Raw genomic sequence first — 25,650 nt, 5'->3', positions numbered from 1 at the left:
GCTTCTACCTGATCGGGAGGGGGCTCACTGCCAACAACCCAATGAGATCCTTTGCCACCTCAAAGGTGTCAGGCGTGCAGGGCTGATCCATTACTCCCTCAAGCCCATCGTCCTCACTGAGTTCACTTATGACCAGACTCAGAGAGACTTGTGGCGCCGGTGCCACTGGTGCCGGTGCCGCTACAATGTTCATCCCGCTCTTTCCAGTGCCTGGGCCCTTAGATGGCGCCGGTCTCCTTTGAGAATGTCTGCGCCCTTCTTTTGGTTTGGCCTTGGGCTGCACAAGGGAGGATGAGCAGTGCCAGGGCCTACTTTTCTCTGGGGCTGACGGCTTGCGGTGCTTGTCTGGCACCGGGTCTCTTGACGAGTCCGCCCACCGAGGAGGCTGGAGCCAGCGTCTGGCGCTCCAGGCCCAATGGCTGCAGCGCTGCCTCCATCAACAACTGCTTCAAGCGAAAGTCTCTCTCTTTCTTTGTTCTAGGCTTAAACACCTTGCAAATCTTACACCTCTCTGTTTGGTGTGCTTCCCCCAGGCAACATAGACAAGGGGTCACTAACCTGCATAGGCTTGCGGCACGTGGCACAAACCTTAAACCCGTGGGCCAGCGGCATGCCCCGCAGCCCGGGGCAGGTGCTGGAAGCCTCCAAGCACCTAGTTTATCAAGTGTCCACAACAATAGAATGCTAACGAACTGATAGCAGCTAAGTACCCTAAAGCTAAGGGATTGCTTTTCCTACAAGAGCAAGAGGGTGTTCCAATGCCACCACGGACAGTAAGAAGGAACTGGAGGGGGTTGGGTCAGCGGGGGTATATATGCACAGCGCTGCTCAGGCAGGGGTCCTGCCAGCCCGACGGGTACTGCTAAGGGAAACGTTTCTGACGCTCGTGCACGCGGTGCGCGCACACCTAATGTGGAATGGACGTGAACAAGCACTCGAAGAAGTATGAGTCTCTACCTGTGCTTTTCCAGCTGCAAAATAAGGGTACATAAGGTAACCAAGGTTACAGAGAAACCTCCCAGCTAAGAGCAGAGCTCAACAGCCCCTGGATGCTACACTCCAGACTGCTAAATCATACCACTCACCTTGAAGTTGAGGCCCTGGCTCAGTAAAGCACTTGAGCAAGGCAGTACTCCTGAGCTTTAAGTTAAGCATCTACTTAAGGGCTTCGTTGAACAAAGGTCTATGTTTTTAAGTGGGAATAATTAAGACCCTCCTCCTTTGAGATCCGTCAAACTCACACAAAGGTTCAGGCTCCCTCCAGGCTCCAGGGGTGCTCAAGCCCCTGCTCTGTCCCAGATCCCTCCCCCACCCAACCTTTTCCCCAAGGCCACGCCCAACCCTTCCCCTCCCATTCCCCCCTACCTCTTCCCACCCAGTTCACCCCCTCCCCCCCAAGCACACCCCACTCCTGTTCCTCCCCCTCCTGCCCAGCACCTCCTGTATGCTGTGGATCAGCTGATTGCGGTGGGCAGGAGGCACTGGGAGGGTAGGAGTTGATTGGCAGGGCCGCCGGCAAGTGGGAGGTGCAAGGAGGGAGGGAGCTAGCTGCCAGTGGATGCTAAGCATCCGCTAATGTTTTTCTGTGGGTGCTCCAGCATTATTCTATTCCATACAAACCTGCTGGTCTTGTTTCCTGCTACTGTAACGTGCATTCACAAAGTTGCAGAACCTCATGCAAGAAATGAATCCTGCCCATGGTGATCTTGGTTTTGAGGCTTTATTCCACATTTGGCCCCTAAGCAGAGTAGGAGCTGAAATTATGCATAAGAATCCAACCTTACCACCGTTGTGTGGTGGATATTCCTTCCCCTAGGAAGGCACTGTGCTGGAGGGCTGATGTAGGTTTCTCTCTCCTGCACCTTCAAGAGCTAGGAGTCAGTGATTTTAAGAGTAGATAACCCTAGCATGTTGAGCTTGGTTTGTTACGGTTTATTTAGGCTCTACCTTCCTATCCTTGCATTTAGGAAAGGAATATGTTATATATATGGTGTAGGAATATAAATGTGGAACAGTCACAATGAAGCACAAACTGGGAGCACTGAGCACTCGTAATGAGAAGATTAAAAGGAAGGGCGGCCAGCATGTCCCTCGGCCGGTGCCGCTTTCTGCAGCCCCCATTGGCCTGGAGCAGCAAACCGCAGCTAGTGGGAGCCGTGATCGGCCGAACCTGGGGACGCGGCAGGTAAACAAACCGGCCCAGCCCACCAGGGGCTTTCCCTGAACAAGTGGCGGCCCAAGTTTGAGAACCACTGCTCTAGGAAGGCTTGTCTTGGCCAACAGTGAGCGAGCAGGTCTCGTTCTCCAGATTCATACGTCTTCTGGGCAGATGCAAGGGGTTAAGGGCAGCAGTGCCGAAGGATTTACAGCCGGGAGCAGCAGCTCCGGCCCAGCTGCCGTGCTGTGGCCTGCACCGTGAATGGTTTGAGTTAGTTATGATAAAGAGCTAACAAGAGTACCTGCAGACGCGCACTGACACAGGAGTCAGGGCTGCGTGACGCAGTGCAAACAGACAAAACAAATGCAGCCATGGCACAGAAACAGAGACCTCTCCCTCCCACAGCGAATGGACCAGAACGATATCAGGCCACAGTTGTGGGGTTTTAATAAAAGCGCTTTAAGACACCATGACAGGCACAAGATACATCAGACCTCATCACTTCACAAAACCAAGTCAGGGCAGGAGCACACTACTGGTGGTTTCAGAGAACCAAATATCCTCCCCTCCTCCCACCCCTTCGACAGCCTTTAGGAGCCAATCACATCACAAATGAAAAGGCTGCTGAGTCACCCATGCACCTCTAGAATTACGAGGGAGGCTGAATATAGAGGGATGGAGGCAGCTGGACCAGACCCAGGAAATCGACTCCCAGACTAACATCTTTGATTAAGTAGCCAGGCTGCTCCCAAAATAAGCGAACCACGAAGTGTCACGCTAACCTCAGGGGACACAGTGTGCTGTAGAATGCCCCAGGGCCCAACGGGTATTCATCTCATCCATCCAGCTTTCATGAACTACTGCACAGAACCAGGGGACCATCTCTGGTACAAGTCACTGCTTAACCCTCACTATTATTGGTTAAGCCTGTTCCCATATCTAGACTGCAGGTTACTAGCAGTGCACATCTGAAGGATTAGGAGCCCTGTTTTAGAACTCCCAACCCAGCCCCCCTCACATTACAAGGCAATACGGGTGTGTATGGGATCTGCTTGACTAATGCATTAGTTAAACAACTGGTTCAAAGAGAGGATGATGTCTTTACTAGAGAGTCTCCATGCCTGTTTAAGAGTGTGGGTGTGTGGGGAGAGGGGGAAGGGGAACGGCTTGTTCTCAGAATCCCAACACACAGGCGAGAGCTTTGGAAGATTTTTATCCCTGCACATTGTTCTTTGGGTAGCACCGGCTGCTCAGTATCTGTAGTGGTCTGGCTTGAAGGGCCCTTCTTTCGGCAATCCCAGGTACTTGGCCTGCTTGTCACTCAGTTTCGTCAGCTTCACGCACAGTTTATCCAGATGAGCGGCCGCTACGGCTTCATCCAGCTGAAAGACAATAAGAAAACGTTAATCCCAGGAGGTTCAGCCCAGTGCTGAAGGCTGGCGGAGTCCGTGAAGTGGTGCCCACTGGTGGCCATCACACCAGGGAGGCCCAACCGCCAACCCCATGGGTTAAATGTAACAGGATCTGCAGAGGAGTGAGAATGAGACAGTCCTGCTCTTCCCAGGTTCCCCTCTGTGTCCTGAGTACAGTGACCTCTTTACACCGGAGCAGTCAGTAACAAAATCATTCAGCTGCAGCTTCCCCCACATCACCTGGGTCAGTCAATCTAAAGTCCAAGCAGGAGGCAAGAGATTAACTTCTGGCAGCCTTTCCTGGACTAGGCATGTTTGAACCGAATGTAATATCCATGCATTATCTCAAGAGCAGGGGGCAAGCTAGTCAACTAAAAGCAAAAACAGAAAGTATCCAGCCTGGTTGTGGTGGCCAGAAGAAAAGTTAGGCTGGTAAAGCTAAACCGTGCTGCCATCCTCTCTTCCCCTGGCCCTAACAGCATTTCAACAGGGTGCTATAGTGTCCAAGGGGGAGATTTCAGATAAGCCACAAGACTCACAGAAGAGCTCCCCAAAGAAAAGACGGTTACCTACCTTTCGTAACTGTTGTTCAAGTGATTGCTCATGTCCATTCCAATAGGTGTGTGCGCGCGCCGCGTACATGATCATCGGAAGGTTTTACCCTAGCAGTACCAGTCAGGTCGGCTGTGGAGCCTCCTGGAGTGGCGCCTTTATATAGGTCCCTGCCGACCTGCTGCCAGCTCAGTTCATTCTTGCCAGAATATTCTGACAGAGAGGAGGTGAGCAGGATTTGGAATGGACATGAGCAAAACATCTCGAAGAACAGTTACAAAAGGCGGGTAACGGTCTTTTCTTTTTCGATTGATTGCTCATGTCCATTCGAATAGGTGACTCCCTAGCAATTTTGACAGAGAAGGGGTCAGAGTTCACCAATTTGCTCATTGGAGGACTGCCATGCCAAAGGCCGCATCGTCCCTCGTCTGTTGGGTGATGGCGTTGTGCAACGTAAAGGTGTGGATGGAAGACCACGTTGCTGCCTTTCATATGTCTTGGATAGGGATCTGTGCAAGGAATGCGGCGGATGATGCCTGTGCTCTTGTGAAGTGCGCCATTAACGGCGGGGCTGGAATTTTAGCTAGATCATAGCACATTTTGATGCAGGACATGATCCATGACTAAATATGCTGGGTTGAGATGGGGAGCCCTTTCATCCTCTTGTCTTTGTAGAAGACCATGTAGGGGGGCTTGGAAGCAAGTGCTCTGAGCTCGGAGACCCTTCTGGCTGAGATTATGGACACCAGAAAAGCCACCTTCCAGGAGAGGTAGGATAAGGGGCAGGTCGCCAGTGGCTCGAAAGGGGGGCCCATAAGTCTGGAAAGAACCAGGTTAAGGTCCCACTAGGGAACAGGCTGCCTCACCGAACCGGCCCACCATGGGATTGCCAAAGACTGACCTGCCCCCCACGCCCAGGTGGAAGGCAGAGATGGCCGCCAGGTGCACCTCAATAGAAGATATAGCCAGTCCCAGTTGCTTCGGGTACAAGAGGTCATCCAGCACAAGGGGAATAGAGACTTGCTGAGGGACGGGGGAGGGGGACGAAGGCGTACTTTTCTGTAGGGATCAAATGGAGAAGCACTTTGCCAAGGTACGTTGTGCGAGTGGAGGGTTTCCTGCTTCCCAACAGAACTTCCCTAACAGAGTCCAAATACTGCAGTTCAAGCGGGTTCAGCCATGGAGTTTCGACGCCATGAGATGGAGGGACTCCAGCTTGGGGTGTTGCAGTCTGCCGTGATCCTGCGTGATGAGTCTGGAAGCGTGGGGAGGGCCACGTGGGACGCACCACGATGGAGTCCTGCCTAGTATTCTTGGCAGGGGAGCGGACCCACCCTGCCACCTTCTTCTTGTGCAGCACCGGGGATTGTGAATGGTGCTGCACCAATGAGCCAACCTTCCGCGCGGGGGAGTGGCCTTCAATGCTCCTTATGTGAGTCCTTCCTCGGTGCCGAGGTGTCCCGCACAGAGGCCGGTGCACTAGATACTGAGGCTGCCAGTGCAGACTCTTGAACCAGTTGGGGCCAAAGTGCGGACTTCATTAAGAGGAGCTGGAGGCGATAGTCTCTCTCTCTCAGTTCTGGGCTTGAATCCTCTGCAAACGGTGAACTTGTCTTGCAAATGGCCCTCTGTCACGGAGTCCCTGGGGCATGCTCTGGAACTGCTCCCTACGAAGCCAGTCAGGACTCTGGTGAAGTCCCTCGCTGTGAGCAGACTGTCTGCAGGGCAAGAAGCTCACATGGCTTCCACCTTTCTGGGTCTGACGTTGGAGCATTCAGCCTCCTCTGCCCCTCCGTGCCCTTCCCACAGCAAGTCCGCCCAGGCAGGGTCCTGGGGAAGCCAGAGGGTCCTGCACCCCAACTTCGCACTCAGACGTGACTCTCAGCCAGCCAGTAAAACAGAAGTTTATTAGATGACAGGAACACGGTCCAAAACAGAGCTTGTAGCTACAGAGAACAGGACCCCTCAGCCGGGTCCATTTTGGAGGGCAGTGAGCCAGACAACCACGTCTGCACTTCACTCCACATCCCCAGCCAGCTCCAAAGTGACTCGCTCTCCAGCCCCTCCTCCTCTGGGCTTTGTCCCTTCCCGGGCCAGGAGGTCACCTGATTCCTTTGTTCTCCAACACCTTTAGCTATCACCTTGCAGGGCACAAGGGCCCAGGCCATCAGTTCCCAGGAGACAGTGTTGGCCATTTATGTACACTGTCTCTTTGCGCTGCAACAATTACACCCCCTTATCCCACCACCTAGCGACTTAGCAAATGCATAGGGGAAACTGAGGCAACTCTACCGTATTCAGAAGAAACATTAAAAGCAGTCCCAGTTCGTCACACCCTCTCCTAAGCACTTCAGACAAGCAACATGCAGATCCCCTTTGGGCAGAAGCTTACCATACCTCTCTCATGGTTTAAACCCCTGGGGCCGCAGCATGCCCTGGTGACGGGGGAATATCGTGGGGGGAAACCCCCCTCCAACTTAAACGTACTAACTAATAAAACTAACTCAAGATCTAGTGAAAAGTAATAAATATATACACAGAAAAACACTAGAAAACACTTGCAAAGCAAGAGACTAGTTGCTCCAACGACCGTAACTGGTGGTAAGAAGGAACTGAGCAGGCAGTGGGTTAGCAGGGACCTATATACACTGCCATGAAGGCGCCACTCCAGGGGGCTCCACAGCCGCTCCAACAGGTACTGCTATAGTAAAACCTTCCGACGATCGTGCACGCGGCACGCGAACACACCTATTGGAATGAAGACAGAAGGAGACTGAATAGGCATTCCAGTTTGGGTACATGTACACTAGGAATATACATTCAGGTTAGCTAACGTGATGTACACCCTAGAAGGTATAAAACTGTGTCTTCACTAGGGAAAAGAGAGCGAAGCTACAGCAAGGCAGCTAACCTCAATGTGCGTTCCTAGTGAAGTAAGCCCTTGGTGCCTTTTATTCCAGAGGTGGTTCCAATGCTGGGTGTCAAACACACCCAAGTGGTTCAGTATTTAGCCCCAAAGCTCCAGCACAGAAAGGGCTACAGTAATGAACAGCCCTTTTAGAACAATGCGACTTTCATAAAGCAGTTAAAAATAAAAAGAAGAAAACTACTGCACAAAAAGAAGTCTTACACAAATGGATTGCAAAACGCCCATATTCGGGCTACATATTTGTGCTCTGGGGCTCCTTCGACTGGTTAGGACGTATAGCTTCTCCTGTAATGAATGCAACTAACAACTTCTGTTCAAGGAAGATTTAAAATACCTTAAAATTCCTGGTAGAAAAACAGGAGAAAAATATATAGGAAGTGGAAGAGGGTTTGAAAAGTAGAGATGAACAAGTCACCAAAGAATGTAAGGGAGCCAAGGGCACAAACTGACAACGCTGTGTAAGAGAGTCAAAGGAAATAAAGAGCGAAAGGAAAAGTTAGTGAAGAAAACAGCAGTGCTAGAAGATTTAGAAGGTGAGGAGGTAATGGCACCAGTGCTGCAGATGGCTACAGAATTTGCACTGAAGAAAAAGAACCTTCTGAAGAGATGTCTGCAGCTGTAATTGGGGAGATGAGGAACAAATGGCAATACCACAGATGAAAGAAAACCAAAAAAATCCATAGCAAGCTACAGTCTAGATAAAATGCATCTGAATATCAGAGGAACACACAGACTGAAAATAAATCATGAGCGACAAGAGCTATTTGATCAATATAAAAAGAAGTCCTGTTTTGAAGGAAGAACAAGGAGTCAATGGGCTAATCAGCCAGATGTATAACCTGTGCAAAGCACTAAGCCATAACGTAAGGGTTTTATTATCGGAACTTTTGGAAGAAATGCATCTGAGCATCAAGTGTGAGTTTTGAAAAATGGATCTGCTTGGCATGTTCCTGGAAGCAATTACCGGTACCCTTTTTAGACTAAAAAGGAACAGAGTTATACAGAGTAACACACTTCGTGAACTCAGCAACAGCGAAACTCCATTTGTAACGAAGCTGGACATGACACCAACCTTGTTTCACACACTGCAATGTGCAAATTGCAATACCAACCACCGGGAGCCTCAGCTAATGGGGAAAGTGTCCATTGTAAGGTAACCATGTTTCCATTTCCGTAAGACAGTTAAAATCACATAACAAAGGAATTCTGAAATCAGGAATTATAGATGAAAACTATGTGGCGACTATCGAAATAGTGAACAAACAAGGAACAGAGTGATCAATAAAAGCAGGGATAGGCAATGGAGAAAGATCAAGGGGTACATTTTATGGACCTACATTCAGATCTAGATTTTCCCCAGAGAAAGGAGTGTGTACACACACACACACACACACACACACACACGATGCAGCATGATCTTTGAGTGAGGAGCACAGTAAGCTATAGGTCAGAGGTGGGCAAACTACAGCCCGCAGGCCACATCCGGCCCATGGGACCCTCCTGCCCGGCCCCTGAACGCCTACCTCGGGAGGCTAGCCCCTGGCCCCTCCCTCACTGTTCCTCCTTCCCCGCAGCCTCAGCTCACTGCACTGCCAGTGCAATGGTCTGGGCAGCAGCGCAGCTGCAGAGCCGCGGCCTGACTCGGTGCTCTGTGCTGTGCGGTGGCGTGGCTGGCTCCAGCCGGGCAGCATGGCTGGCTGTCCTGCTGCTCTGGGCAGCACAACTGTAGCGCCGCCAGCCACCAGTGCTCCAGGCAGCGCGGTAAGAGGGCAGGGAGGGTTGGATAGAGGGCAGGGGAGTACGGGGCGGGGGTGGTCAGAGGGTGGGGGTGTGGATAGGGATTGGGGCGGTCAGAGGGTGGGGAACAGGAGGGTTGAATGGGAGCAGGGGTCCTGGGGGGGCAGTCAGGGGCAGGGGTTCTGGGGGCGGTCAGGGGACAGGGAGGAAGGGGTGGTTGGATGGGCCAGGGGTCCTGGGGGGCAGTCAGGAAGGAGAGGGGGGATTGGATGGGGCAGTGGGAGTTCCGGGAGCTGTCAGGGGACAGGGAATGCGGGGGGTAGGATGGGGCAGGAGTCCCGGGGGTGGCCGTCAGGGGGAAAGAAGCAGTGGGGGTCGGATGGGGGGGCAGGCCACGCTTGGTTGTTTGGGGAGGCAGCCTCCCCTAACCGGCCCGCCATACAATTTTGGAAACTGGATGCAACCCTCAGGCCAAAAACTTTGCCCACCCCTGCCAGGGCCGCCCAGAGGATTCAAGGGGCCTGGGGCAAACCAATTTCGACGGCCCCTTCCATAAAAAAAATTGCAATACTATACAATACTATATTCTCGTGGGGGCCCCTGCGGGGCCTGGCGCAAATTGCCCCACTTGCTCCGCACCCACGAGCGGCCCTGGGAAAAATAAACCTTCTGCATCTCGGCACAAACCCAGTTTTGAGAAAACTTCTTTACAAGGTATCACTGGTTCTCAGCATCAGTTAGTGCTAAAAGGCACTAAAGCTCATTAAAAGGGTTGGACAAATATTTTCCGTCAAAACTGTTTCTGGATTGAAAACTAGGGGTTTTTAAAAAGCAGAAAAAAAAATCACGGACAGTGTCTGCTTTCCTTCAAAATTTGTTGTGGTTTTTTTTTAATTGAAAAGCTGAAATTAATCTGCCAAAACCTGAATATGGTTTGGGGTTTCAGAAGTGTGTGGCCAAATATTTGCTGCTTGCTGTGTCTGACTGTTTACAGAAACAATAAAAAAATTCTGCTTAAAAAAAATCCAAAACTTTTGAACCACCTCAGCTTGTGACCAAATGCCTGAGCCCATCCAGTCAGAGATTTTTCCAGGTTTCTGATACTCTGCTGGCTTCTTTGACTCATATCTGTCTCCATAACTTTGGGTTCAGTTAGGTTAGAACATAAGAACAGCCATACTGGGTCAAACCAAAGGTCCATCCAGCCCAGTATCCTGTCTACCAACAATGGCCAATGCCAAGTGCCCCAGAGGGAGTAAACCTAACAAGTAATGATCAAGTGATCTCTCCCCTGCCATCCATCTCCACCCTCTGACAAACAGAGGCTAGGGACACCATTCCTTACCCATCCTGGCTAATAGCCATTAATGGACTTAACCTCCATGCATTTATCTGTTTCCTAGAGACTGGCTCCATGGGGGTCCCTCACAAACTGGAGACGGTTACTATGGGTTTGTCTTTAGTATAGCTTATGTACATACTCCACGAACTGAGCATTTGAGCTTGTTCCAAATCTGGGATGAGCCTATGTTGCGAAAACTGAAATGCTCAAAATAGCACATGCATGTGAATGGACACAGGGTGCTAAAATTAAATTAACCCAGAGGTTCTCAAACTGGGGGTCAGGACCCCTCAGAGGGTCACAAGGTTATTACTGGGGGTCGCGAGCTGTGAGCCTCCACCTCAAACCCCGCGTTGCCTCCAGCATTTATAATAGTGTTAAATATATAAAAAATGTTTTTAATTTATAAGGGGGCGGGGTCGCACTCAGAGGTTTGCTATGTGAAAGGGGTCACCAGTATAAAAGTTTGAGAATCACTGAATTAACCCCTCTGGAGCCTCACGGAATGTGTGTGGGGGGGGGGTCTCCCCTGGTAGGGTTGGGAAGGAGGTGGGTGGTGTAGGATATTGCTCTTCTCATGTGATCCCTCCCCCAGTGGCTAATTTTAAATGAAGCTACCCTCCCCTGACATGAATCTCCCTAGGGCACTGAAATTAAATATAGACTATAATTTGGCATTTGAGAAGTGAAAGGGATGGTAGCCCTAATGGAAAAGCTAACAGCTTGGCTCTTCTGCAAGCCTCAAACTGCTGAATGAGCTTTACGGTAGGGAAGGCTGTGCCTCCCAAACAGCCTGGCCCTGCCCCCTATCCGACCCCCACCCACTTCCTGCCCGACTGCACCCCTCAGAATCCCTGACCCATCCTGCTCCTTGTCCCCTCATCATCCCCCCAGAGATCCCCCACCACCACCACGCTGGGACTCCACCCCTGCTCCCTGTCCCCTGACCCCTATCACCCCCTCGCTGAGTCCTGACAGACCCCTGGAACGCCCACAATCCAACCCCGCCATTCCCTGTCCCCTGACCACCCTCCCAACCTCTGCCCCCTCCCTGTCCCCTGACTGTCCCTGGGACTTCCTGCCCCTTAGCCAACCCCCCCGGCCCCTTACCCGGGCTCCCCCCTCACCTGGAGCCTCAGCGCATCCAGGAGCTTCCCTTGACAGTTGCAGCGCGGCTCCGGTGGGGCCTGAGCCACGCCCCGCTCAGAGCCGCGTGGTGAGGGGGTGGGGCTGTGAGCTCCGGGCCGAGCGGAGGGAGCTGAGCTCAGCCTGGAGCTCACAGCCCCGCCCCCGGACCACGTGGCTCTGAGTGGGGCGGAGCTCAGGGGCCCCGCCGGAGCCACGCTGCCGCTGTCCCGGGAAGCTCCTGGATGCGCTGAGGCTCCAGGAGAGGGGTGGAGGCGGGGTCGTGTTGGGCTGGGGCTGGGGCCAGGGAGAGAGCCTCAGCCATTCCTGTGGGGGTCCCTGCGGAGCCCAGGGCCTGGGGCAAATTGCCCCACTTGTCCCCCTCCCCCCCCATGGGCGGCCCTGGCCCCTGCTATAGGTAGTCAAATAAAAATCAATACTAATTAAAGGAGAAGTAAGCAGCCCGGACACAAAACAGAGACTGCTGCTTTAACAGATTTAGAAGAAACTAGTTTGCAGCATGAATCCATTGCAAAAAGCAAACGCTGATGTCAATGTTCACATGCACAGCTGGAGAGAAAGCGGTGCCATTGTGCATAGCTCTGGTGCAATTACTCATGGAACTATGTTCTGGCCCCTGCAGTTAGGAAGAATACAGCAAAGCTAGAGCAAACACAAATACTGATAAGAATTGGCAGATAAGGCATCTGGAGAGATTGAAGTAGATAATGTCATAGCTAGGGTGGCATTAAATCATAAGCACAGGCCCATGCCTCGGGCCCCAGCTCCTGGAAGAGTCATGCAATGAGGCCTGAATCTAAGCTTCCACTATAAAAAGCAAGTTTCTATCTTACAGGCTGTGAAGAACAGCATGAAAACATGACCTGCCTGCCTGGGTCAGCAAAGAGCCTGAAACAATAGCTCTGAAAGGGGTGAAATGTCCTGTGCCTCTCAGTGAGATGTTAGCTCCACGACCCACTGTTCTAAGGACCTCACCCACCCTATCACAGCAAAGGGCTGTGTGTGTGGCAGAAGGTAAACAGTGCAGAGGATCCAGTCTGCCCTACACAGAAAATACACCCCCCTCGCTAGAGACTCTCTTTCTCCCTTGCTACCACCACCCCAGCCTGTCCAGAGTGAAAGGGAACCCTTTCTGCCACTCTTGCTATTCACCACGGGAGGGTGCCCCTTCTGCTGTTCCTGGGGGGCATCAAAGGGTGCCATGTCACCACCCCGCCTCTCTGGGAGGAAAAGGAGTCCTGGAGGGAAGGGGTCCTTCCTGCTGCTGCTATTCCAGGTGGGGGCAAAGCCAGGAGGTGGTGGGGCCGCAGAGTGGAGTACTAGGGAACCCCTGTTGGGGCACACCTGGGGACCTGAATTGCCTTGATCCTGCCATGCATATAGTGTAGAAGAGTAAGACAGCAGTTTGCAAATCTCTATGTTCCCAGCTGAAGACGAGAGAACCAGAAGCAAATCACTTGGATTATTATACTTCACTCTTCTTTGAGACACAAGAGTGTCTCAAATGGGGAAATGGAAGTTTGTTAGGGTAACAAAGCATTGTCGAGGCAGTCATGCCAATGCCGTGGTGCAGTCTAGGTCTGTGCCTATAAAGTCCAACTGTTGGGTTGGAAGGAGGGTGGCTTTCTGAAAGCTGAGATGGAACCCTCGTTTTGTAAACAGAGAAGTAGTGATGTGAAGGGTGTTGATTGCAGCCTGGTACATGGAAGCTTTTAGGAGGCAGTTGTCTAGGTAAGGAAATATCACACCCTGTCTGCGAAGGTGTGCTGTGATGATGGCAAGGACTTTGGAGAATACCCATGGGGCTGTGGATAATCTGAATGGGAGCACTCAGTACTGGTAGTGGAGGTTCCCAAGCATGAATCGGAGGAACCTTCTCTTGCCGGATGAATAGTGACATGGAAATAGGCATCTTGTAGGTCGAGGGCCAATCTCCTTTCTCCAGTGCTGGGATCATGGTTGCTAGGGTTATCTTGAAGCACTGTGTTCTGACAAACTTGTTTAACTTGCACAAGTCCAAGATAGGCCTCCATTCGCCTGTTTTCTTCTGGGTGAGAAAGTGTGAATAAAACCCGCTCTCCCTGTCCTTGGCAGGTACAGGTTCGACAGCACCTAGTTGCAGGAGGTGGTTTACTCCCTGCTGTAACAGATGGTTGTGAGATGGGTCCCTGAAGAGGGACGGGGAAGGGGGTAGGTAGGCAGGATAGAGGTAAAAGGGATAGACTAACCCTTGCGTATAATTTCCAGAGCCCACTTGTCTGACGTAATGGTTGCCCAGACCAGGTAGAAGGGTGTTAGGTAGTCCCCAAATGGGCAGGAGGTTATGAGTGACTGTGGCAGTGGTGCCCTCGACCAACACTGCAAAATGCTTGTCTGGAAGTGGATGGTTGAGACATTGCTGACTGCTCTGGGCTTGTTGGCATCTCATCTGACGACGTTTGTGGCGCTGGTTATCACGGCTCTGAGGTTGGGCATACGGGGTAGTGCGGAAGCACTGGGTATAAAATCTGCCCTGTTTCTTTTTGTTCCCAGGGGCATATATTCCTAGGGTTTTCAATGTGGCACGGGAATCCAAGAGTGTGTAAGGCTGCCTTCCGTGAACAGTTTTTGACCTTTGAAAGGTAAGTCCTCTACTGTCACCTGAACTTCCTTGGGGAAGCCTGGAAGGTGGAGCCAGCACTCCCTCCGCATGACTATGCATGTGGCAATGGAGCGGGCCAGCATGTCAGCGGAGTCCAAGGAAGCCTGTAAGGCCATTCTAGCAATGAGGGAGCCCTTCTATTATGTTAGCTTTACATTGTTCTTTTTTATCTGTTGAAAGATGTTCAATAAAAGTTATTTGTGCAAAAATATTGTGTGTGTACTTGGCCAGTAATGCAGAATAGTTTGCAATGCGAAACTGGAGGGTCGCTGAGGAATAGGCCTTCCTGCCAAAGAGGGCTAGACGTTTCCAATCTTTATCATACGGGGTAGTCTTAGCCAGATGTTGCTTTCCCCTTCCTCCATCACCAATGAATTAGGGGTTGAGTGGGTGAACAAAAATTTGGCTCCCTTAGCTGGGACATAGTACTTCTTGTCTGATCTTTTACAAGAAGGTGAAGCTGCAGCTGGCATCTGCAAGACAGTTTTTGCCGAGTCCATGATGGCAACATTGATGGATAGTGCAATCTTGGCAGTAGATGTATGGAGAATATCCATCAGCTTATACCGTGTCTCTGGCCGCTCTACCAAGGAAATGTTGAGGGAGTCAGCCACTTGTTTAAAGAATTCCTGGAAGTCATCACCTGATGTGGGAGGAGGAGGCAGCATTATTGTTTCATCTGGATACGAAGAGATGTGCGTGGGTGGGATGGTGCCACCCTGTGGAGGCTCTTCAATTGCTTCTGCTTCCTCCTCGCCAGCTTCTGGGGAGGTTGGAACAGAAAGGGAAGGTGATTGCTGTGATCTTGGTGTTCTGGACCTGGATGGGTTGGAGGGCTGCATATTCTGGGTTCTGTATAATGCCCATGAGTCCCAATATGGCCAGTTTGGTGGGAGGACCATAGGAGGGGCCACCCATTGCAGAGGATGCTACGCTATGGGCTGGTGTCGTGAGGGTCTAGGTTTGGGCAAGGAATGGCGAGGGGTGCACATTCCTGCCCCCACCTTCCTCCTCCTCATTGCTGGAGAGAGATGGGGCTGAGCCAGCAGGGGTATTAGTCAGGCTTGGCCCTGGCCTGGCCAGGGTACCGTCAGTACCGAAGAGAGGCGTTCCTGGAGTGGATGCGATGAAGAGGTCTGCCTGGCTAATAAACTGCTGTGGCATGGAGAAGCTCAGTGCCGACGGAGGAGGTGGGCTTTGATTAGAAATCATTGTGATCGCTGCCAGTGCCGTAGACTTGCTGCAGTGTACTGGTGCAGCAGGTGATGCCATTGCGCTGCTTGGTGCCGAGGTAGCCTGCCTTAGACCTAGGCCGCAGGGGGTCTTTTGCTCCTGGGGCCATCCCGGTGCCGGACGGTCAGTGCCAATGGTACCAAGGCAGATCTGGCGGTCGGAGATTGCCTATTCTGAGGAGATTCTCGCTGAGGCGACGAGTGAGACCACTTTTTTGTGGCCTTCTGTAGGACTGGGTCCTTTGCAGCTGTTTTCGAAGAGGATCCCATGTCTGATGCAGCCGCCGGTGAGTGCTGGTGGGGAGGGGTCCTGCGCTTAGAATCAGAAGCAGGTCGAAGGGATTTCTCCAGCATCTTAAGTTTTCATTGGAGATCCCTAGCTTTTCTAGTCCTCGCTGTCAGCTCTTTGCAGTGGTGGCACTTCTGTGCAATGTGTCTCTCTCCCAGACAACGGACACACTGCGAGTGACCATCTGAGACTGCTACTGACAGTCTAAAGATCAGACAGCGTTTAAAACCTGGAGAACCAGACATGCCAGAGAGGCTGTTCACAAAGAAGGAATGGGAATAGTCCCTTCCACGTGCCTCTGGGCTGTGAGGTGGTTGGCCACTTCAGGAGGGAAAAAGAAAGAAGGTTGGTTTTTTCCCCTCAAATAGAGAAAAAACAAAGGAAGAAGGATAAAAGTATGACGGTTGAACTAAAGGAATAGCAAGGTTTTGAGGGTGCTGCTGTTGTTCTGACCAAAGCCAACGGCGGTAGAGACAGAACTGGGGGAGTGGTTGGCTGTGCATGCTGGGGTAGCCGTTCGGAGCAGTGCGAGATGGCTGCCTTGCGTGCCCGGCCAACCGGGTACCGCTACTGCAAATCTCCAATTAGAAACACAGGGGCGCACAAACACTTAAAGTGGAGCAACCACAGGGACATTCCTTGAACAACAACAATGGGCACACAGCCCTTGTTAGAGCAGGCTCCTTGCCCGACTGCAAGCAGACAGGTTAAGGTTCACATTCGAGGTTAGCTTTGAAAGTGTTGATTTCAAGTTATTCTAGGGAAACTGATGCACCCCCACTAGATAAAGACACACTTGCAAAATATCATCATGCTACCAGCCGAGATATAAGAAGTCTGCCCTCTCTTGCCACGATCACAAAAAGGATTTTTTTTTAAATGTCTGAACAAGCTAACAGAAAAGTTCTCTCTGGATGGGAGAGTACTTTTGTTGATTACACATAGAAATTCAACCAAACATGCACTAGATAGTCTGTACAAATCTTTCCAATGTTCCTATTAGTAATACTTTAATTTTACCTACATCTTTCTTCTGTTCTGGCACATTAATGCCAACTCCCATTAACCTCTTTGAAAACCTTCCACTACCAAATGCCACATTTTTTAACTGGGGTTTCTGGTACCAGGCACGTCCCTAAATCAAACACTGATGCAAATTAGTCTTATCTGACATACATAAAATGAACTTTGTGTGGCTTAGTAAGTGATTAGATCATTTCTCTTATTCAATCGGTTTTACTGGGTTTTATTACTAGAAATAGTATTACAGGGGGCTTGAAGCTGTGTGTTGAGAGGCGGCATTAAAGTAGCATAGCCATTGAATGACTTCACAAAGGTTTTTTTCCCCAAGGGGAACGGCAGAGATGCACTCTTTAGCATGATTGATCCCCACAAATCTCCTCCAAAAACACCTTTCTGGCTCATTTTAACATGTGGCAGTGGGAGCTTAGAAGTCCTTCAGCAAACCCTTCATAAACAATTCCATATCTGTTTAATCTATTGACCAAAGGAAAAACCTTTTCGCATTATCACTTCGGGATCTGGCCACATTTCAAAGGTACGGGGACTTAACAGCAGAATCTTTCTCAAACAATGACAATCTTGACTAATTTGCAGGCTTGTTTCCGAAAATTGAGACTAGACGACAGTTTCTTTTGTAAACTTACAACAGTTGTGACACGATCCAGATTCCTCCTCCCACCAAGAACAAAGAATCATTTTAAGTTTAAAAGAGAAAACCCAGGAGGATTTGTAGCAAATCCAAGTCAGAGAGAGTTTGCAGAGATGCGCTGAACATTTAGGCAATTAGGACCAGATTGTGGCTGGCTCTGCTCAGGTGCGCAAGGGGAATGGAAGGGCTGGAAGCTTTACCTCTCCCTTCCCCATCGTGCTCCTGCTAGGAGCCAGCTGCAATCACAGACTCACACCACTAGCCATCAAAGGGATAGCGGAGAGTTGGGATCAAGCCAGAGACATAGCCCTGCTCCACTAGCCACCAAAGCTTGGCAGACACAGGAGGAACATGCTATGAACACCCTGACATACACAGCATGAACAATTCTACATCAGCCAGCTCCCAAGGCATCTCACACTCCAGCCCCAAAATACAGGTCATGGATTTAAACCACAGCGTGACCCGCAGTGTTCCTGTCACAAGTTCCGGTCCAACTCTGTTGTGAGCAACATGCTGGCTACAAGAGCAGCCCTACTTCAAAGACGATCAGTGGTGTATGTTTAGCACCCTTAAAACCAAACACACACTGATGCAATGAAGCTCCTATAAGCAAATACCCGATAAAAGAATTAGCTTGTTCATAGGTAAGATGCCATATGTAAACAAGATGTCTGCCTCTTGATGGATCCATTTTATCAGATTGTTCACCGCTTCAGGTAATAGAAACACTGACCTCACAAGGCAACTTGTTTCTAAGAATCCCAATCAACATTAATTTAGCCTCAATACCTGTGAGAGAGTGTTGCAATGCTCCCATTTTACCACTGGGGAAATGGAGGCAGAGGTTACCCAAGGTCACATGGCAAAACTAGGGTCAGAGCAGAGTTGAAATTTTTCCTTTTCTTTGCAGAAATGTCACACAAAAAAAGTTTTGAAGTTTCCAAAACCCAAAAGCTGTCCAAATCAGAGACAACCCACCACTCATGAGAGACACAGCTGGAGTGAGTGTATCCTACCCAACAGTCAGGATGCCACATGACATGTAACTTTTGATTGGGAGCAGGCTGTGACAACAGCAAATAATTTTTCAGTTTGTTTTTTAAAAATAAATAAATAAATAAATAAAATCCAAAACCCACCACTGTGAAAACATTTGCAAAAAGCAAAGCACCAAAAATGTTGAAATATTGCAACTGAAGTTTCATACAACTGAAAAGTTTTTGTGGACGTTTCGTTTTCAAATTTGTGTTTTTGGTGCCAAAAGGTTTGAAAAATGTCAAACTAGCTCTAGTTGTAGTTAGACCTAACTGGATAATATTAAAGAGAGGAAAAGGAGGCAAGCTTTAGGGAGGGGAAATCTCTCTAACAGTGAGCTGGTAGATTGTGCAATGGCCTCCCAAGGAAAGTGTGTAAAGCCTACAGGTTTGGTGATTTCACTGAAAGTTACCCAAGACTGGAAGATGTACTATGGAACAACCTTGCACTAGCCAGGCCCGGGAGAGGTCTCATCCACCTTCTGCTTTGTACGGCCATTTTGTCAGCTTCTGAATGAACACATGCCGAAGTTGGACTTTAGCGCTCTAAGCTTAGGTTACTTACGAAAGTCTATCTGAAGGACTGGGTTGGGTTCACCTGTGCAAGTATATAGAAATAAGATTAAAAGACTGCACCCTAACCCACCTTCTTTGGCAGGATATGGACTCCCACGGGATACTTGTCAGTATTGGTCCACAGCTCAATCTGCGCCAACACCTGATTGGTGAAGGAGTTGCTCATAACAAAGCTGGGGTGACCCATGGCACAGCCCAAGTTGACGAGTCGGCCTTCTGCTAGAAGTATGATGTGGCGGCCGTTCTTCAATGTATATCGGTCCACCTTCACGGGAAACAAAACAAACACCAATGAGACAAGAGCATGGAGGCAGCGTATTCCACCCAAAGTCTGGCAGTCCCATCCATCCTACACAGATGACCAGCAGTTAATATGCAACTTAGACTTTGATTGTAATTGAGCTTGACACCACGCACTGTCCAAATCAAAAACATTTGTCTCTCTGCAGGCTGGTCTCACCCAGCATGGAAATTAGCAGCTGCTGCTCATTTGAATTGACTTTGAGTTGATCATTTATCCAGCCCCCAGGTTTCTGCATGTCTACTGCCATTGGAGGGGGACTACTCTGGGCAACCTAACAGCACACATCTGACATATGCAGAGCCAGAGTGGTTCTCTGCACGCAACCGAATAGGTGCATCAATGTAGTGCGTCAAGACCACCTGCATACACCTAGTCTGCCCTCCCTCCCCATCACAAACGTCTCACTACACAGACAAGAAGGCAGTTCCATTTTAGATTGCTAACGCAATTGGTTTTGCTTTCCGAACCCCCCACCTCACCCCATCTTTCAATTAGATGATGTGGTCTGCCACAAGTCTCTCCACAGAAACAAGTGATCTTGCAAGTTCATCTGCCGAGAGGAGCAAACAGCGAGTGTAAGATTGACTGAGATGACAAAGAGGGTCTCTGAGCCTGTCCCCAAAAGAATAGGTAAAAGCCAGGACTCGTATATTTGTCACGTGCTTCTCAATGCAACAGTTTTACTAGGTTCAGGCATCTATGGCACAGGCTAGTCCTGCTATTCATTTCTGCATAACACCTTGGCCCCTCTTTCCTATTGCTTTACCACATCTGGGAACTTACTCCATTAAAGCCAACAGTGGAATCCTGACCAATTCTGGATCTCAAAGTTATACTGGTGTCACTGCTCAGGCCTTCTGCCGAGTTATTACAGAATAGATTGGATCTTTGGTATTTATTTATGTCACATTTTGGAGGGACATTGTCACATTATAGGTCTTTGCCTATGCTATTAATAGCTTAAGTTATTCAAAAGTGAAAGACCAAACACAGTTTCTTGATATTTACGCTTTTTAAAATCTTTGCCTTTCACTCAGTTTGCACATAGAACACTCTCCATTTTGATCCAAGTGCTACCATATTTGAGTTTCAGGCCTTGTAAGGCACAGAGTTAATTTAAACACAGCTGTTCTCAGGGGGATTTTTAAAATTTGAAGAAATATTTCTATTGAGATTTTAAAAAAGCTTGTTTGTACAAAATATAAACTTTGCACCAAATTTAAACTAACAGTCTCTCCCTTTTTATACAAAGAATTCCACAGGTCGCACTAAAATAGTCGTGTAGCTAGGGCATTCTCTGGCTGTGCTTAAATACTAGAGAGATTCCCACTTCAATGCTTTTGTGTCATTTATTTTCAACATGGTCTGTGTGTAAAGTAAATGCAACTCCCTCAAACGGAAGCCCTAAACAGACTGGCAATAAATCTACCTTCCTACTCCAGTTAGGCTGGGTGGAATTAGCAAGACAGTTCTCTAATGCAGCAGTTCTCAAACTGTGGGTCGGGACCCCAAACTGGGTCACGACCCCATTTTAATGGGGTCGCCTGGGCTGTCACTAAATTTGCTGGGGCTCGGGGCTGAAGCCAAAGTCCCAGCCGCACCGCCCAGGGCTGAAGACCCTCAAGCTTTGGCACCCCACCCACCTGGGGGAGGAGGGTGGGAAGGAGAGGGGCTCAGGCTTCAGTCCCCCTTCCTGGAGTCTTGTAATTTTTGTTGCCGGAAGGGGGTCATGGTGCAATGATGTTTGAGAAACTCTGCTCTAGTGCATAGCTGCAATGTTCCTTCTGGGACGGTAGTTCTCCACGTGTAATTCGTGGGCCATCTCTGGTGTGCAGAGCCCTTCCTGGAGTGAACTATGGGGGTGACTCATGCAGAGTGGCCAACAGAAGGGAACCGTTTACAAACTGCTGTAGTGCAGAAAAAAGGATCTCTTCTGGCACTTCCCATCCTGGTGCCAGGCAGAAGCTACAGGAAACTGGTAAGTACAAAGACGGATGTAGCCCCGTGGCTGTGCATTCCTCTGGCTTTAACAGAGACAGCATGTCAGAGGAACCTGGCAAACTGATTTATCTCAGGCACTAAAGGCCACATTTTCAGAGGAGCTGAGCATTTGTAAAGATCTCGCCCTAAAGCATTCCAAGTTAGCTAATTGAAAACACAGATTTATCACATTCTTCACCACCCTCTCATAGCGGCCACTCTACGCTCCAATGGCACTGCAGCAAGAATGGTCACCCAAGCAATCAGTCACTGGCCTGCAGGCTCCTATAGCACCTGGCATAGGATCCAGGCCACAGCCTTGGGAAACTGCAGCAACAACAGGGTGGAGCCTGCAACAGTCACTGCCATATTGCTACTGGGCTCCATTCATGAGTCTTCAGCTCTGGCTGTGAGACCCCCTTTCCTTAGAGACCTAGCCAAGCTCTCCTAAACAAAACTTTCCGTGAAGGAGCTTCACTCTGGATTTTCTGGATTTTAAACTGCTTTTCTCCATCTGAAAATAGATTGGATACATGACAACTTCTCTCCTCTGAGTGTCCAAGTGCACCTTGCCTACCATTGGGTTTTCCTTCTGCTCTGAGGGGGAATCAGCCCTCCTATGCATGGGACATTAATTCTGATTAGCTGCCTCTCCCTCACGCTAGGTCCTGCTGAGGGCCGACTCACCTGGGGCTTAACATTCACCGTCTCCACCGCATTATCGTTTAGCCACTTCGCATCAACTTCCACGTCAAAGTGGCCAATGTTACATACGATGGAATCATCCTTCATCTGCTCGAAGTGTCTGCAACGAGAAACCAGGCTCTGTCATGGAGCAGGGCATCAGAGGGTGATGTTCCACTCCACACACGCTGGCTGGCAGTGCAGCATCATGCAGGGAGAAAGGGGGAACGCAAGGTGAATCCTGAGAAGATGGGTCCCCACAGGATGCCATCAGCCCAAGAGTGGAACCTTGTAAGAGGCTTGGGTGGGGGAGTCACCTCAACACCTTATCAACCACCCCTTGTCAATTTTACCTTATGATGTCAATATTCACAAGCCCAAGAGCAGCAAGAGGGCAGTGGGACTGCTCCGGATGGAGGGACTGAAAGCTGGGGCTTGAGGGGAGGGGCCACCAGGGTATTTGTCAGGCATGACAGGGGTGATGAGCTTGTTTCATTAGCTCGCAGATGGAATCTCTCTCCTGAGAGCCATGGCAAGATCCTGTGACAGGCAGGAAGTTCCCCTGAGCGATCACTAGAGCAACACCTTCGACAGAATCAGGCAGGTCTCTCCTAACGTTGGGGGCAAGTGTAGCAGCGAGAGTCAAACTTAAGCCAGAGGTTCTGGCCCAGCTTCCTCCCCCAGCTCTGCCTGACTTGCACACCCCTCCTGTTACTCTGGTCCGGGATTCCCCCGCACCCTCCCCGCAATCTCTGCTAGTGTCCCTCACCACCAACCTTCTAGCACTCCCTGTTATTCCATTCCAGTGTTCCCTATGGCTCTACCAATGCCCCTCACTGCAGACCACACACCCCTTCCCACCTTGCGCCCCCTAAGAAACCATGATTGGGAAGTACAAAAATCTCCACCGGAGACCAAAATCCTGACCACCTGCGAACAAAACCCAGCCCCGCAGAGCTGAAGAGCCAGTGCACGAACCCCCAGTGTGCTGCCAACCAGAGTCATGCAATATCTGAACACCGGTCAGTTTGCATTCAGCCAGGGGATGGACAGTACCTGCCCTGCACGATATCAGTGCATCCAGTGGTCGTGACAAAGATGTTCCCTTCTTTGCAAGCCTCTTCCATGGTCGTAACCTCATAACCTGAAGGTCAAAAGAAAATTGTCATTCTCTGTCCTGGCAAGAGCCTCCTCTCCCAGCCAACGCCGGCAAATGAAGGTAAGAGGCCCAGTTCTGATACTAAACAGGAACTCCAGCACAAGAGGCAGTCGTCCCCCACCTGTTACTCTTTCATCACGAGGGTCCGTGCGATGCAATTATTGACATAATGCCTCATTGGGCCACATTCTCAAAAGAGGAGGCACTTGCAATATTTGCAGGCTCCACGTTCGAGAGAGCACAAAGCCCTGCATGTGCATGGACTCATGCACGGAAGTGGGGTGACTGCACGAGTAACAGCCAGGATCATTGAGTCTGATTTGCTTCCTTGTCACTCTGTCAAGCAGGGCTTCACATTCCTTAAGCAACCTAGAGCATAACGGAGATGGATGCTTGGTATTCTCAAGCGGAGAGAGTCCCTTGAAGTCTTAACCCAGGATGGAGGTTAGAGCTGTCTGAACAGAAGAAGCCTGTTCACGAAGTGGGCTACAGCACCACGAAGCAGAGAAGGCCTACCCAAAATGTTTCAACTATGGTGCAACCTCAAATCCAGTTAGCTATTTGGAGAGGATAACATCAAGCATCCCCACAGGAGTATGTAGTTTAAGCCATTAATGACTCCTCTCCCTACAGTCAAAAGGGAACAGTCCACAATGGGCACCATCAGACTGGAGGAGTTGCCTCTATCAGAGGACTAGGGCTATTCATCTTCCTAGTGACTAACATCACTTAGCACTCTACAACAGACTACAGAACCCACCAATGGATACACCAAGTTCTGTATCCCCAATCTCAACAATCCACAGCTGCTCACCTTCCATGGCTGCCTGCAGCGCGTTGATTGGATCAATTTCCGTGATGATGACCCTGGCTCCAAAGTTTCTCAAGGCTTGAGCACAACCTTTGCCGACATCACCGTAGCCTGCCACGACGGCCACTTTCCCAGCAATCATGACATCCGTGGCACGTTTAATGCCATCAATAAGGGACTCTCGGCAACCATAAAGGTTATCAAATTTACTCTGGGGAGGAAAGCAGCCGTTTCAGAAGAGCTAAAGCGAACGCTAGGAGAGACACGTGCTTCCTATTTACAGAGAACCTAGATGAACTTATTAAATATCATGAGGCTGAGAGTTATCTAAATGCCTTTAACCACATCAGTGCAAGATAGGTCTTACTGAACATGGGTTTGGTTGCATTCCTTTCACTGGCTTTTGAACCTGGCCCAGATGGCTATAGCAGGCATCTGCTGTCAGAACCCACTTCATCCAGGAGTACTCTAATAAGAGGCATTTCATGTGTGTATTGCACCTGTTGGCTAGTTCTTGGGCACCTGAAAACAGCCTCCATGGGATTACTAAAAGTGACCAACAACAGAATAAAGCATGGGAGCCTGTCGCATACAGGGGCATGGGTAGCAAGAGGTATGTCTCAGATGTGCACAACAGGGAGCTGCTGTTCGCTCAGATTCCATGTTAAACATTTGCTACAGAAGCCTACGGACTGTTCCAAGTGTCACGGCTGGACACTGAACAGGCAGCTGTAACAAGACAGTTAACACCAGGGGTGCTGGAACAATTTTTATAGTGGGGGTGCTGTGAACCATTGAACCAAACTGTAAAGCTTGTATTATAATGGAAAACACTTCAAGCCAGGGGGTGCTGCAGCACCCCCATGTAGTTCCGGCACCTATGGTTAGCATGCATGCAGAGACTTATAACTCTGCTATCTTTGCAGCAATATCTTTAGGGAATGCGCGTGTGTGCTCTGGAAGTGACAAGCAGCCAACTGCCTGCATGCAAAACTCCAGGATTCCAAGCTACCAGGTCTCAAAGCTCACAAGGTAAATTCCACTCACGGCTCCCCAACCATCTGCAATGAGCTGAAGTGCCACAGATTCACCTCAGTGGATACTCAGCCAAGGACAATCAGAGTAAAACTGCTCCAAGGTACCATGCATTCAAAGCAAGGAACCTTGAATTTCATTTCTCGCTCTTGCCTTACAAATCAGTGACACAGGTATCTTGGCTGTGAGCAGCCCAACCCTTAATTCAAAACTCCGCTTAGAAACAGAAGCCAAACATAATGGCATTCCATGTTTTTATCCTCCTGAGCCTAGGGGGCATTTCCCGCTGAAATGTCTTTCCCTCTTTATGCTCTTTACCATTTTCTCCCCACCCTCTGGCTCTGTTTTGGCAGGGAAGATGTGAAACATAATCTAGGCCCTGAAAAAAAAAAAAAAATCTATAGATCTCAATTTGAGATATTACAGGACGCCAGGAAAGACTCTGGCTGACGAAGTTTTGTTTTGCTTTCCAGGATATGAATAACGAGATCACAGACGAGAAGACAGAGCCAATGAGAACAAGGAAACTCCAGTCTCCAAGCCTGCCCTCAATAACACCAGCAGGGAACCAGAATGCAGTGATCAGGTTGAATGGCTAGAAGAACCCAAAAGAGGAGATGCAGCTTTTACAACTGAATACACACCTCTAGCTTGGCCCCTTTGTGTGTGCACATCATGTGGGGGATCACATATCAAATACTACACTATTATTGTGCCTTGTCACCTTAGATCTCAACTTACCATCAACATATGAACTATGATCTCACAATTTAATGTATAGGCATTATAAACCTCAGGGAACAGACATGACATTGTGCATTTGGGAGCATAAAACAGGTGGCTGTTAGTGGAATAAAATCAAGAGATAAATCTGAAGAAGCACCGCGTTTTAGGATAGAAACTATCTTGCAGCCTTAGATATGGCAGACACTGCCAGCTATTCACTATATAAGA

The 25,650-nt window shown here is 49.7% G+C and overlaps 1 protein-coding gene across 1 annotated transcript in view; it reads right to left on the bottom strand.

The window, feature by feature from the left end:
* Window positions 1–2,588: 2,588 nt before the first annotated feature.
* The window catches only part of AHCY (adenosylhomocysteinase), a 53,702-nt gene continuing 30,640 nt past the window's right edge, over window positions 2,589–25,650 (bottom strand). Inside the window, exons 6-10 of the mRNA XM_044986027.1 lie at window positions 23,665–23,872; window positions 22,748–22,835; window positions 21,695–21,812; window positions 18,794–18,988; window positions 2,589–3,540 (exon numbers count right to left, since the gene is read on the bottom strand). Coding sequence (XP_044841962.1) covers window positions 3,409–3,540; window positions 18,794–18,988; window positions 21,695–21,812; window positions 22,748–22,835; window positions 23,665–23,872 — 741 coding nt within the window. The 3' untranslated portion in view covers window positions 2,589–3,408. The remainder of the gene's footprint in view (window positions 3,541–18,793; window positions 18,989–21,694; window positions 21,813–22,747; window positions 22,836–23,664; window positions 23,873–25,650) is intronic.

Source organism: Mauremys mutica, chromosome 13 (genome assembly GCF_020497125.1).
Source record: "Mauremys mutica isolate MM-2020 ecotype Southern chromosome 13, ASM2049712v1, whole genome shotgun sequence".
Classification (NCBI taxonomy): Eukaryota; Metazoa; Chordata; order Testudines; family Geoemydidae; genus Mauremys; species Mauremys mutica.
The sequence above is the reverse complement of the archived record's forward strand: the minus strand, read 5'-3'. Positions and strand labels throughout refer to the sequence as shown.